A 14,043-nucleotide genomic window follows, 5' to 3' on the forward strand; every position below is an offset into this window, starting at 1 on the left:
GGACTCCCTGGAGGTGGAGGACTCCCTGGGGGAGGACCGGCACTCCCTGGAGGTGGAGGACTCCCTGGAGGTGGGGGACTCCCTGGAGGTGGAGGACTCCCTGGAGGTGGAGGACTCCCTGGAGGTGGGGCACTCCCTGGGGGAGGCCCAGCACTCCCTGGAGGTGGGGGACTCCCTGGAGGTGGAGGACTCCCTGGGGGAGGACCGGCACTCCCTGGAGGTGGAGGACTCCCTGGAGGTGGGGGACTCCCTGGGGGAGGACCGGCACTCCCTGGAGGTGGAGGACTCCCTGGAAGTGGGGGACTCCCTGGGGGAGGACCGGCACTCCCTGGAGGTGGGGGACTCCCTGGAGGTGGGGGACTCCCTGGGGGAGGACCAGCACTCCCTGGAGGTGGGGGACTCCCTGGAGGTGGGGGACTCCCTGGAGGTGGGGGACTCCGCGGGGGAGGACCGGCACTCCCTGGAGGTGGGGGACTCCCTGGAGGTGGGGGACTCCGCGGGGGAGGACCGGCACTCCCTGGAGGTGGGGGACTCCCCAGGGGAGGACCGGCACTCCCTGGAGGTGGAGGACTCCCTGGAGGTGGGGGACTCCCCGGGGGAGGACCAGCACTCCCTGGAGGTGGGGGACTCCCTGGAGGTGGGGGACTCCCCGGGGGAGGACCAGCACTCCCTGGAGGTGGGGGACTCCCTGGAGGTGGGGGACTCCCCGGGGGAGGACCGGCACTCCCTGGAGGTGGAGGACTCCCTGGGGGAGGACCAGCACTCCCTGGAGGTGGAGGACTCCCTGGGGGAGGACCAGCACTCCCTGGAGGTGGGGGACTCCCTGGGGGGGGGACCGGACCAGCACTCCAAAGGCTGCATCATAACTCACTTTGGAGGACATGAGGGCATCTGAAGGACTTCCAATTTGTTACTATTATAAGGAATAAAGACCATCCTTGTAATCCACCTTAAAACACCTTTTAAAAGATTTCAAAGTTCTTTCAACTTTTAAAATTCTGTATGGTGCTTTGTACAAATAAACATCAGACCAAATGTCAGGCTTCTTACCTTTTGATTGATTCAACTCAATAACACATGTCAGCCACAGTTGCTGATTATATGTAGACAGTGGATTTGAATACACTTTAATTGGCTTTAGCTGAGGGAAAAGAAAAAAAAGTTAAGTAACCCATGTGACCTTGTCATTGCACCGACCAAATACCTCATCTCAACATCCAAAATCTACATTTAGCAAAATAATTTGAGCGTTAGTGCTGAAATAGAAACAGCATGCAGTTTTCCTTTTGACAATGTGAGTAAAATTCTACCTTGCAGGAAGAGAAAGAACTAACGTGCTGCTGCAGTTCACTTCTGTGCCTCATGAGAATCTCTAGACAGGCGGTTTCTACCACCCGCTGCCCTGGGACAATACCCTACTTACATAGCAAGAGCAGGCCAGCTTGGGGAGAAAATTCAAAGTGCGCATAGTACGAGGTATAATAAGATAATATGGACACCAAAGAAATATATTTGCAAGAATCACTGATTTAGTATCACTATGCCAGACATGTCGCTGTTTGATGTCTGTTACTCTCAACTTTAGAAAAGTCTTAACACCCATGGGGATAAAAATTAGAGGGGACTGCCAGTGAGACTTCTGCAATTGTCTGTTAAAAAACACAACAGTGCCAGTGTCCACGGCAGAGGGGAGGGAGAGAGTTGCTTAAGCAGCTCACCCACGGTCCCAGAGAAAAGCCCTGTCGAAATGCAGTCTTTGAACAGGAATGCATGCTCTTTGTGTTTTCGTACTTCCAAGGGATAATCTATCACCTTTTAGAAGTGAGGATGATCCTTAGGAAGCAAGTCAGTTCTGTGGGACTGCTGCTCATTTCAGTGTCAAAAAAAAGGATTGACATCTTGAGAGACAGAAAATGCAAAAGACCAAACTACAGTCAGGAAACCATGGCTGCACCTCTTCAAATCCCCTTCTTGGACTGAGCGTTAAAGAAAACGAGGAGGAGACGACAAGAAAATAGGCTACGCAGGGGACCCTTCCAAGCTAGCAGCAGCAAAGAGGAGAATTAAAAGGTGTACGTTTCAGGCCATTTCTCTCCTTTTGCCTATTTGAAAATTGGAAGGGTGGAACCACAGCAGGGAGCACACACCACACAAGGGGATATTAGGGGTCAGATAATCAGATTTAAGCCACACAGTTATGGTGCCATGAGAAGGCAAGTATGTTCAATTTACAGAGAAACAGTATGTTTGATATGCAGAAAAATAAAAGGGTTTAGTTGTTTGAGCTCTCACAAGTTGGTGTTTGTAAAAGAATAACAAAATTCCCTGGTTAGGAGACCTATTTTTTTTTGTATTTTTCTGAAGTGAGAAACAGGGAGGCAGAGAGACAGATTCCCGCATGCACCTGACTGGGATCCACCCGGCATGCCCACCAGGGGGCAATGCTCTGCCAATCTGGGGTGTCGCTCCGTTGCAACCGGAGCCATTCTAGCGCCTGAGGCAGAGGCCATGGAGCCATCCTCAGGGCCCGGGCCAACTTTGCTCCAATGGAGCCTTGGCTGCGGGAGGGAAGCCTTGGCTTCAGAGAGAAATAGAGAGGAAGAAGAGGGGAAGGGGTGGAGAAGCAAATGGGCGCTTCTCCTGTGTGCCCTGGCTGGGAATTGAACCCTGGACTTCCATATGCTGGGCCGACGCTCTACCACTGAGCCAACCAGCCAGGGCCCTGGTTGGAAGGACTTTTGTTTTTCCCTAAAGATGGTGAAGAATGGAAGACAATTAAAAAGGAAAAGGGATATTTCATTGGAACTGAGTTCATGTAAGGAAGAACTGTTACTGTTAGACACTGGACAGGGAGATGACGTCTTCACTTGGGCACATACAAAGTGAGCGCTGTCAGAACTCAGAGCCTAGTGAGACAGGACGTGAGTGAGCCGGGTGAGTTTATCCACCCTCCGAGCTGAACGGCTGCACCCAACATGACCCACGACCTCCCCAGTGCCGAGGCCCCTCCTCCAGCAGAAAGGCAGTCTGCGCCAGGCCAGTGGGGACCCGGAGACGGGCTGCCGGAGAAGCACCCTGCAGGGCACGGCGGGCCCTCCCAGGCAGGTCCATTTCCCGGTGACCTGAGAGTTTACACGCCCCACCGTCTGCCACTCACACCCAGTCTTACCTTGTTGCTATTATTCAGTGAAAAATTAGCTTCAGAAGTCTGGATCACTTTGGGCCCTGAAGTGTAAACAGAGAAGGAAAAAAGCAGGTTATATCCCACATTGGTAATAAATTTATTGATATTGTTTTTCTCAAATGCCAGGAAAGACATACATTCTATGGAGGTGATCTTATTTTCCTGGCCGGCCTTTAGAGGTTTCATCCATATGTAAAACCCCGGCACCCAAACACAGACACACAGCACCACTGGGTGAGCCCAGCACGACCACCACATGATGCAGAGAATCTCCACGCTTCCGTCCGTGCGCGAGCCTCTCTGCTCGCGCCGAGGGCTCTCTGCACTCTGGGTCCAAGAAGCATTTGTGAGCAGCTCTCTACTTTATAAGGCATAAAGATTTCTGCTAAAAAACTAAGACACTTACCTATTCATCTAGTTAATCCAGTCCTCAAAAAATATTAAGTAGCGTATATAGAAAAGCATAACGGCTAATATGTACTCAAGGCCTTTCCCGAAATAACTGATAAAGAAGCTTCACAGAATCTTACACGGCAGTTTTTCTAAGCTTTGTTCTTCAAAGGAGAGCTCAAAGGAAACACTGTGACTCTGACTTCATCCAGTTTAGAGCTGCATTTGCCCGGAGACAAACACTCAGCCTGATGCCAGTTTCCAGAGCGGCCTCAGTGACCCCCCCCCACCCCCCTGCCTGCCGCCGGCCCCGTCTCTGGACGCCCTGAATACCACAGAGTTGGTTGGGTTCTAGAGGATTAAATTATTAAGGGTGGGTTTCCCATATATTGGTTCTGGGGTTTCTGGGATTGGGTCTCTAACCTGCTCCAATTTAAAGATGCCAATGACTCTGCCCAGCAGTAAAGAGAGCGCTGACAGTCCATGCAAATATGCTCAAGATCTCTGTCGGACATTTTCAATCAACCCCGATGGAAGCAAGGAGTTCAGAGACTGTTTATGACACTTGGGAACATGTATGCTCAGCTCACAAGTGTAATGAGGTTGTCTGGTGGCTCCCGATGTTACTGGACATGGTGGAGGAGACGGGTGAGCAGGGGCTGCACTCCCAGCTCAAGTGCGGCATCAGTGACCTGCAAGCTCCTGTGTGCCCTGAGAGCCCCGTGCCTCCGCAGCCACGGGCCGAGACTGCTGAAAACCGACCCGAACCCGCACTGCAGCTGGCTGACCGCACCTCCCCGGGAGCTCCCCACCTCGCAAGGTGTCCCACGGGCCAAGCGAGGGCTCTGACTGGGAAGATCCTGAGAAACCAGGGGAGGAAGGACCCTGAGCCACGACATTCTGACGCGTCCTCTTCGTCAGTGGCAGAGTCCCCACTTCCAGAGGAAGCGGCCTTGCACCTCCGTGAAATGAACCCTGAACTGCCTACAAAAATGGTAGTGGCCTCAGCCTCGGCCACTGCCTACGGGACAGTTCTGAGTCTTCTCAGGACCTCACTCTTTGCTTCCATAACTCTAACTGGACTCAAGTCCCCTGGCCCCTAGGAGAGGTACAAAGGGTGACCTGTGAGGAGGTGTGCTATACCCCAAAAGAACTCCCTGACTTTCCTGACTTCCACGGACAGACATCAGAGAACGTGCGGTGGAAGGAACGGAAGGCAGGGGCAGGCCGAACTGGGAGACACGGCTCACCCCGCAGAGGCTCTGCACTGAGCGCTGTAGCTCGGGGAGTTAGGAAGGACCCGAACAATTTGGTTGGTTGGTTGGCTAAACCATGGTCCCCAGTGAGCCAATCAGAAATGTGGCACCTGCCTCGCTTTAATGTGGAGGGAGGGATTCAGAGGCTTGGGGGATTTGCCATTTAAGACCTACTGTGAGGTTCAGAGACATCTCTTTTACCATTCTGCAGATTAGTGAGGGGAGCCCAGCATCCTTAAAGCCCATGACTGCCTTCTCTGTAGCCAGACCTCACTTACAGTGGGCACTGCGGCCACCGAGTTGGGAAAACAAACTCCACTGGAGTAATTGGTAAAACTGGGAGTGGCACCACCACTCACTCTTACCTCTAGTGACCCCTAGGGACCCCACAGCACCATGCTTGCTTCTGTTCCCTGGAGGCCTTACTTCTACCAGGAGACACGACGATGATTCCGCTGAAACGGAGGCTAAGACTGCTATGCGGGCACTTGGGGCTCCTTGTGCTTCTAGATAAACAAAGGGAGTTCCTGTGCGGGCGGGGCGGTCCTGACTGCCAGGGGACACTGGGCTCCTGGCGCGGTCTCTTCGGATCACCACGTCCTGTGACTGCAGCCAGTGGAGGACTAGGACCATTCAGGAAGGAAGGTCTGGGTCACCCCACCAGGTAAAGAGCCATGACCACCGGAGATGCCTGCTGAAGGCAGCGGGATAGGCAAAGGGTAGTGGGACAGGCAGTTAGGAGTCCAGCCAGGACCACGTAACTAGTAACAGAAACAAGGACTTGGACTGTCCTAAGTATTTCCTCCTTATTTTGTTGCACATGTCTGTTGTATGCATAAATATATATAAAGCAAACATCTGTTTTCATACCTTGCTTATTCCCTAATCAAGTAACACAAGATGTATTTTTTTTTTTTTTTTTTTTTTACAGAGACAGAGAGAGAGTCAGAGAGAGGGATAGACAGGGACAGACAGACAGGAACGGAGAGAGATGAGAAGCATCAATTTTTAGTTTTTCATTGCGCATTGCATTGCAACACCTTAGTTGTTCATTGATTGCTCTCTCATATGTGCCTTGACCGCGGGCCTTCAGCAGACCGAGTAACCCCTTGCTAGAGCCAGCGACCTTGGGTTCAAGCTGGTGGGCTTTTCCTCAAACCAGATGAGCCCGCGCTCAAGCTGGCGACCTCGGGGTCTCGAACCCGGGTCCTCTGCATCCCAGTCCGACGCTCTATCCACTGCGCCACCGCCTGGTCAGGCTAGAGATGTATTTTTTTATAACACAGTATTTAAGTACCATTAACTTTACATCACAGTATTTAAGTTACAGGATATGCGAAGAGTGAACATCACTCAAGGACTTACTCTCTTCTGGGGAAAGGGTTTGTGTGTTTTTGGTTGTATGCAGGGTGCTTGTGCCACATCAGGTGGGATTATGCCTTGTTATTGTCTTTATCTGGAGATTGATTACGATTTAAACGAGATGCATATGGATGCCAGGCAGACAAGGGGTAGACTTGTGATGGTTAATTTTATATGTTAACTTGACAAGGCCACAGGGTGCCCATGTATTAGGTTAAACGTCACTCTTAAGTGTGTGGGGGGCTGTTTGTGGATGGGGCTGACACTTGAAGGGGCAGGTGAATAAAGCAGTCTGCCTTCCCCAAGAGGCTGGACCCCATCCAATTAACTGGAGGCCGGGTTAGAAGGAGAAAGGCTGAGTTGGGGGAGAATCTGCGCTCTCTGTCTTCGAGTGGGGACATCGGTCTCTCTGGTCTTTGGACTTGGACTTAGATCGGAACTTACAGCACCAGCCCTCCTCCTCTCAGGCCTTGGGACACAGGTTGCAACTCCACCGTCCGCCTTCCTGGGCCTCCATCCGCCCTCCTAGGCCTCCATCGTCACATGGGCTACTCCTTATACTAGATCTGGACCTCCAGACAGCCTCTGGGTCTGTTTCAAACTATTGGTCCGTTTCTCTGGAGAACCCTGACCAATTCTAGTGCTCTATGGAAAAAGGGAAAGGATGAGAAAATCCAGACAATTGTTTTTCTTATCTCAGCCTGGAAGCACCGCCTTTCACTTCTGCAAGAGTGAAGGTGGACGCAGTCCCGGATGTCTGAGAGGTGGCTGAAGGAAACAAGAGCTGGCTGAGGTCCCGTGAGACGGCAGACCTCAAGAATACTAATGCTCCCCTACCCATCTTAAGGGACAGCTGTGAAAATCAAGTAAGATGATGACTGTTGTCTTGAGCTGTGATTAATGGAATTGCTATTCCTTGGTGACTTCGGGGGAAGGAAAATGAGGTTGGCTATAGTCGCCGTTGTCACCATCATCATCTTCATCAGCAGCAGGGAAACGGCACTGAAATGATACCCTCTCCCCAGTTTCCTCAGTCTGTCCGCCAACCCAGGTCTCAGTGTAGCCTAAGGAACTAGTCTTTTGAGGCACAGACCATAACAATTTTAGCTTCAAAAATGCCCTTTAAATGGTCCTGTTCAACCCCCTCTCCCAGAGATGAAAAACTGAGGACCAGAGAAGTCGGCTGGTTTCACGAGGTTCTCAGAAATCCATTTCTCTTCCGCTCAAACAGCACACTAAGGGTCCACAGGGCACCTGGGGCCCTGACAAGGCCAAAGCCACTCACAGGCTCCTTCCTGCCAGGAGCTGGGGTGTCACCAGAGCGGCCTCCCCGCACCCCTGCAGCCACACAGCCGCATGCTCCCCCATCTCGGGCCCTCCCCCCACTCGCGCACTGGACGCTCACACGGCCTGTCTCCTGCGTCAGCCAGCATGCCCCGGGTTCCCTGCGCCCAAACACAATCCTGGCACACAAGAGACTCTCCAGAAATGTTTGACCAGTCAAACGTACACAGTGAAAGCCGCCCAGGGCTGCCACACTGGACTCAGGCCCTGGCTGCTGTGCGGGGCAGGACAAGGGTCACTCCACCCAGCAGGTGCGGAGAGAAATGGCTTCACCCCCCAAGATGGGCCTCGGTGGAGGAAACAGGGCTCAGCTGGGCCAGGCTGGACCAGGGTAACAGTATATGAGAAGATGATCAAAATCTGCAGCTTACCTCTGATCCCGACAATGACGGTGAGGCCAAAACAGACGAAGAAGACGACGAACACGAGGACAAAGTGGCGCTTGGACAGCGTGTACAGCCGCATGGGCGCCAGCCTGCGGGGCAGAAGCCAGGGTGAGGGGCAGCAGGGGCAGCTCAGCCCACAGGAGGCCCTCCCCACCTGCCACCCCTCCCCTCAGAATCGGGCCTATTCTGAAACCAGGTGACCCACCTGACAACACAGTCTCAGTGACCTCATGGCCCCTGCAGGGAGTGGGTGACATTCGGCATGCTCATGAAAAGGGCCTTTGCCACCTGGCAGCGCCAGCCAAACCCTACCCCTTGTGGCAGGACGACAGGCTGTCCTCCATGCCCACACAGGGCACACGCCTCCACACCACACACGGAGGGCCGGACCCCTCTCCACACATCCCACCTCCAGCCGCCAGAGCAGAGCAGAGCCATGCTGGAGGCCCCGGAGTCACTCCCGTGCAAGCACACAGCTCTCCCTGCCAGCTGTCACACTCAGGCCCAGACTGGGGACTCCCGGTGCCGCCAGCACCACCTTCCCTACCTGGTCTTCCCATGGACCCGCAGGGTTCTGTTCCCTGACCTCCACTGTGAGGGTCTGGTTTCGGTGCAACTAAGCAGGCTGCCTGCAGTTTTCCGTAACTGAGCACCAACACGGAAACCTATCCGAAGACTAACCCTCTCGGGTCCCCTCTTAGTCACCCCTACTTGTCCCTTGGTCAGGAGAAGAAGGAGGCGGGGTAGGTGTCACTGCTCTTTTATAACTCCCTCCATCAGAAGTGGGCAAACTAACGAAAAATCGGTGAAGGCCAGAAGACACAGGTGTGGGGCTCAGCAGGACACACGGCCATGTCCAGTCCTAGGGGCGGGGCGGCCTCAGACATGACAACACACATGTGCAAGGCTGCTCTACTCCAACTCTACTACACAGAGGGGGCTGACTCCGCCCTGGCGCCTGAAGAGGAGCCCGTAAACCCAGAGAGATGAGAGCCAGGGGAGGGATCCTCTGCCTTTGCTTTTCACGCCTCTAGCACTTCCTGGTCTAGGAAGCTGAGACAGCAGGAGGGAGTTTTTCTGCCTCCTCCTGCCTCATAGGTAACAGCACACCCCCCACCCCAGGAGGGGGAGGGACAGGCTTTGAACCAACAGGATAAGGTTATTTGCTTTGTGGTCGGAGGCTCACACACACACACCCTTTCCCTTACAAGGCCAGATGCCAGCTGGGCGGATCTCAGGGCAAAGGTGGGGCCCATAAGCCAACGTGGCCTTGTTCTCTCCAGCTGGACCGGCCAGGCCTTTGGGCAAGTGATGGTGAAGGTCAGTGTCACCCTGAAGAAATATAGGAATGACCTCAAGCTTTTCCTTTAGGGCTCAGGCCCAATGACTGAGCCACATGCGACTCTGCTGTGTGTGAGAAGAGACAGCCAGTGGATGAAGTGGCCTGGGCCCAGCTAGGTTTTAGACCCAGAGATTATAAAGCCTGAAAGCCCTAAAATATTAGAGCCAGAAATTACCTCAGGGAGGAAGTCCACCCCCTTCAATGTGCACATGGAGAAACTGAGGCTGGGGAGGGGGAACCTGCCTAAGTGGTCACAGCTCTCGCCCCAGCAGTAACTGCCGCTCCCTGGGGAAAGGCTCTGGGAAGCAGGGCAGCTAAGGGGAACGGCTCCACGAAAGCCCTTCCGGGGAAGCCCTGTGCAATGCAGTGCTGGCGGAGAACAAGGTCTCCTCTGTCACTTGTCTGTTATCCCCAGGTGTCCGGGCTCTGGGCGCTGCCCCAGCACTTCTGAAATGCACGCTGACACCCTGCAGAAGGGGAGGTCTCCCCGCAGCTGCACATGGCCTTCTCACTCTGAAAACCTTCCACAGACTGAAGGGACGAGACCCTGGGGCGTGCAGTCAGTGAAGACAGCACTGCACCCACACTGGTCTCCCAGTCGTGCTGAGTGTGCCCCGGTTCCGAGAGGCCAATGTGAGGGCAGCGGGCGAGGGTGCCCCGGCCCCTCTTCTGTAACCTGAGGTTGTTTAAAAAATTACACAAGGTCATGCATGGTACCCCATTCTGCTGCTCTCAGGGCAACCTGAACCCCATGGGGCCAAGGCTTTGAGGACTAAGGGCTCCCAGCCGAGGCTAAAGCAGAGAGGGAGGTTACTTGGGAGCAGAGGAAAACAGAATAAGAGTAGTGTTATTTAAATGTCTTATTTTTAGAACACATTGTCAATGGTTACAAAAGCACAGTTATTATTAGCAGGTGAGAAGGATCCTGAAGAGACTTAAGGAAGGGACCACGCAGCACAAGACCAAGCGGCAGCACACCACCCTCCCCGTGTCTCCCCAATTTTCTCCCCAAACTTTCGGCCCTGGCCGATCACGTCAGTCGGTTAGAGCGTCATCCCGAAATGACCAGTTCCATCCCCAGTCAGGGCACATGGGAAGCCACCAGTGAATGCATGACTGAGTGGAACAACAAATAAATGCTTCCTTTCCCCCTCCCCCTTCTCTCTCTTCCTCTCTGTCTCTCTAAAAAATACATACATATATATGTGTGTGTGTATGTATATGTGTAAACACACACACACACTATATATATATATTTATTATATATATATAATATATAATTAAGCCCTGGGCAGATTCGTTGGTTGGTCAGAACATCGTCCCAAAGTGCAGAGTTTACCAGTTTGATCCCATCAGGGCACACAGAGGAACAACTTGATGTTCCTGTCTCTATCTCTCTCTGCTTCTCTCTAAAAACAAATAAACAGCAAATAAAAACTTCCACTTAAATTGATTTTACTAGAAAATTTCCTGGTGCAAGAAATTAGAAAATCAAGCATCACCCAATTCAGAAAAAAGACAGAGAAAGCAGCCCCTACTTAAGAAAATGTCGCCAGGCACAACCACCCCGGTGACCAGGCTTGCTGGGACAGGGTGGGCAACAAGCCTCATTTCCGCTCCGTCTGCATTTCCTGACAAGCAGTAAACCTTTTAGGGTGCCTCCTTTGGGGGGGGGCCTGGGGAGCAGAGACACCCTCCAGTCACAGGGTGGGGAGTCAGCACCACAGCACAATTCCATGCGACAGTGCCTCCCTGTCCGAGTTCTTTCTGCCTAGACTTCCCGTCTAAAAGCTTTGAAGCTGTAACACTAGAGACGCTGACAGCCCAGGAACATCACCCTATTCCAGACAAATAATAAGTCTACACTGTCACACAGGATGACAAAACTCGGAGATGAGCACATAAAGACAGGAGGAGCGGCCACAGCAGCAGTGAGGAGTCAGGCCACGGTGAGACCGCTCAGGGCACATGTCCCCTGCCAGTTCACCTCTACCTCTCACACCCCCCGCTGCCTCACAGCACACTTTTTCTCTACCAACTTCCTATTCCACCTCCCTGCTGGAATGCCAACGTGTTTCGTGTTTCTAACAACCAAGCTAACCGACACCAACCGACAGTCCAGCACGCCTCGGTAAGCGGACAGCGTTTACACTCCACGATGAGATCACTGACGGGGGAATGTTTTTGTAAATGCGCAGAGGCAAGACGGTGATGCAGAAAATACACACCGTCTGCCAGCCAGACGCCTCTGCCCACCCTCGGTCTCCTCCTCTGCTCTCACCCTCCCTCTTCTGGACGTTCTCCAGCCCGAGACACAGGACAGATCCTGGGACAGACCCTGGGCTCCGACGCGGGCTGACCAACAGTCCTTTCTGCCCCCAGGAACCATCCCTGACGCCCCTCGGAAGCAGCGCCCCCCAAGACATTTTTACTTAGAAGTCCTACTGCACTTTATGATCGACAGATTTAAAACTGAACCCATTAAAAAACAAAACAACGTAAATGAAAAACCTGCTTCCGCTCCCCATTTCCTGCCTCTACACATCCTGAAACCTTGCGATCCCTTCTTCCACCATCCTCCCTCCGCCATCCTCTCGTCCATCCCACACTCCCCGCTGGGAAGCAGTGCCTGTCCTTCCTTGGTTCCCTTCCTTCCCGCACACTGGTCCTGCCCCACACAGCCCACACCAGTCCCCTCCTGCACACACACACACGCACACGCACACGCACATGGCTTCCTCTGTGGGCAGCCGTGCTCTCCCCACGCGGCCCCTGCACAAAGCCTGCGTGACTCCCCGGAGCCAACTTGACCAAGTTCACACTGTTCCTAACAGCTTTCAATGCCCCCCAGATCGTTCCTTAGTCACCACCACCACTTTCTGAGGGAGGGACCACGAGTGCCCCTGCCCAGATGAGACAGCCCAGGCTGAGAAGGGCAGGTAACTGGCTCTGGGCTGCAAAGCTCTGAGTGCCAGGGGCAGTCCTGGACGCCAGCATCAGGCTCCGGGCGTGAATTCTGCAGTGCTTCCCAGCACAGCCACGCAGACCCGGTACCAGCCCGCTCGTGACAGGCACTCAGGAAACCTCAACTTTCTTTAGTTATCGCACGAGTGTTCATGTCGTGCCCTCAAATTGGTGACGAGAGGCCCGGGAGCAGGGAGAGGGCTCCTCACTTCCCCAGGGCCTGGCCAGGTCAGGCACGGCAGCTCAGGAAACCTCCAACCTAGATACCCAGGGCAGAGAGACTTCCTACAAGAGCCTGCAGCTCGGTCTCTCAATTCTTTTTCCTGACGAGACCCACGGTCAGTCTTCTTCTGCAGGCCCCGCACCTCTCCACACTCAGCACCGAGCACACATACCCTAAAACTCTGGCCTACTTGGAGCCCCAGGCCCTCGGATGACCTTTCAAATGCAATGGCACAGACTGTCCCTTTAGGGCCAATGTGGACTCTAGGTACCTTCTAAATTAATTTCAATTTCATGAGTGATTTAAAATTTCACAGACATATTTCCTGGAGAAACTAAAAATACCTTCATTGGAAAACCAAGCCCAGGGATGAGGCCATGATCCAGGCGCAGGTGAGCCTGGCCTTCCTCACTACACACACTCCTAGCCACTCCCCCAAGGGCCACTCCAAATAAGGTGAGGTCTGTGGAGACATCGGTTCTCATTAGAAGACATTCTGCAGGGCTCTCCAGTCCAAGTGTCATATCATCTTCCTGGGACATATTTGCATAATACTGCTCTGTCTCTCTCCCCACCTCTGCTCCCCCTCCCTTGGTGACCCTCATCCTGTTTCAGGCTTTAGTGACAATGAACATATGAACAATTCCCATGTCAGCCCAGACCTACGAGAAGTGCCTGCTTGATGTCTTCACTTGGCTGTCTGGTCAGCATCTCAAATATGATGTGCCTAAACCTGGTCTTCCAGTGACCCTGACCTGCAGTCTTCCCACCTCAGAAAATGGCCACTCTAACCTTCTATGGGCACAGGCCAAGTTATGGAGTCATCGTCAACATCTGTCTTCTCCCCACACAACGTGTCTGCAAAGCCTTCGACACATACGGAGACTCAGCCCTCCTCACTTCCCTGGCCTGGCCTCTGCCCCCTTCCTCTGGGCTGCAGCGCCGCTCCTGGTCTTCCTGCTTCCACCCTTAGCACCCCACCCAGCCACTCCGGGGTCAGCCAGCTGTGGTCAATCTCCACTCAAAACTCTCCAGTGGCTTCCCTCTCACTCGGAGTGACTGCCAAACGCTTCACAACCAGCTGTCACTGACATGCCTGCTCCATGTTGATGCGTGTTTGTTTCACTGGACACAGCTCTCCCACTGTCAGGCCCACATCGTTCTAAAGGAAGAGGAGGCACGGGAGGTGAAGTGGTTTTCTTTGGGGCAGGACAGAAGCACCAACTGCTGTCTGACCAGGGCCACTCTGCTCCTCCCACCAGGTCCCCTGCCAGCGAGACCAGCCTCCTGTAACAGAGGCCAACCATGCCGGACCCTCCCCTCCCCAGTGTACCCCCCCCACTGGGGTACAGCCCCTGTGGGAAATTGACCCCGTGCTCCAAGGAAAGGTTTCCCCACCTAATGCAGAGCTGGGTGACAGGGAAACCCCGTGTCCTCCATGGATATCACTGCATACGTGAGCACTGCCCGGGTGGCTGAGGAAGAGGTGGACACTGCCAACAGGCCCGGGACGGAGAGATGAGACAGGGAAACCATCCTGGTCACCAGAGACACGGAGCCCCTGAGTTCACCCTGGGCCTGCCCAGCTCAAT

At 53.7% G+C, this 14,043-nt stretch overlaps 1 protein-coding gene across 3 annotated transcripts in view; it reads right to left on the reverse strand.

Annotated features, from left to right (window-relative positions):
- Positions 1-14,043, reverse strand: part of LOC136398687 (transmembrane protein 181) — a 62,030-nt gene that overhangs the window by 32,069 nt on the left and 15,918 nt on the right. For 2 of the 3 annotated variants that reach the window (XM_066372922.1, XM_066372920.1), the window contains exons 2-4: positions 7,908-8,011; positions 3,170-3,225; positions 1,051-1,141 (exon numbers count right to left, since the gene is read on the reverse strand). In XM_066372922.1, coding sequence (XP_066229019.1) covers positions 1,051-1,141; positions 3,170-3,225; positions 7,908-8,011 — 251 coding nt within the window. Of the gene's footprint in view, positions 1-1,050; positions 1,142-3,169; positions 3,226-7,907; positions 8,012-8,127; positions 8,160-14,043 lie in introns of all 3 variants that reach the window. The other variant, XM_066372921.1, reaches the window with a different exon arrangement.

The sequence above is a fragment of the Saccopteryx leptura genome, chromosome 3 (assembly GCF_036850995.1).
Source record: "Saccopteryx leptura isolate mSacLep1 chromosome 3, mSacLep1_pri_phased_curated, whole genome shotgun sequence".
NCBI lineage: Eukaryota > Metazoa > Chordata > Mammalia > Chiroptera > Emballonuridae > Saccopteryx > Saccopteryx leptura.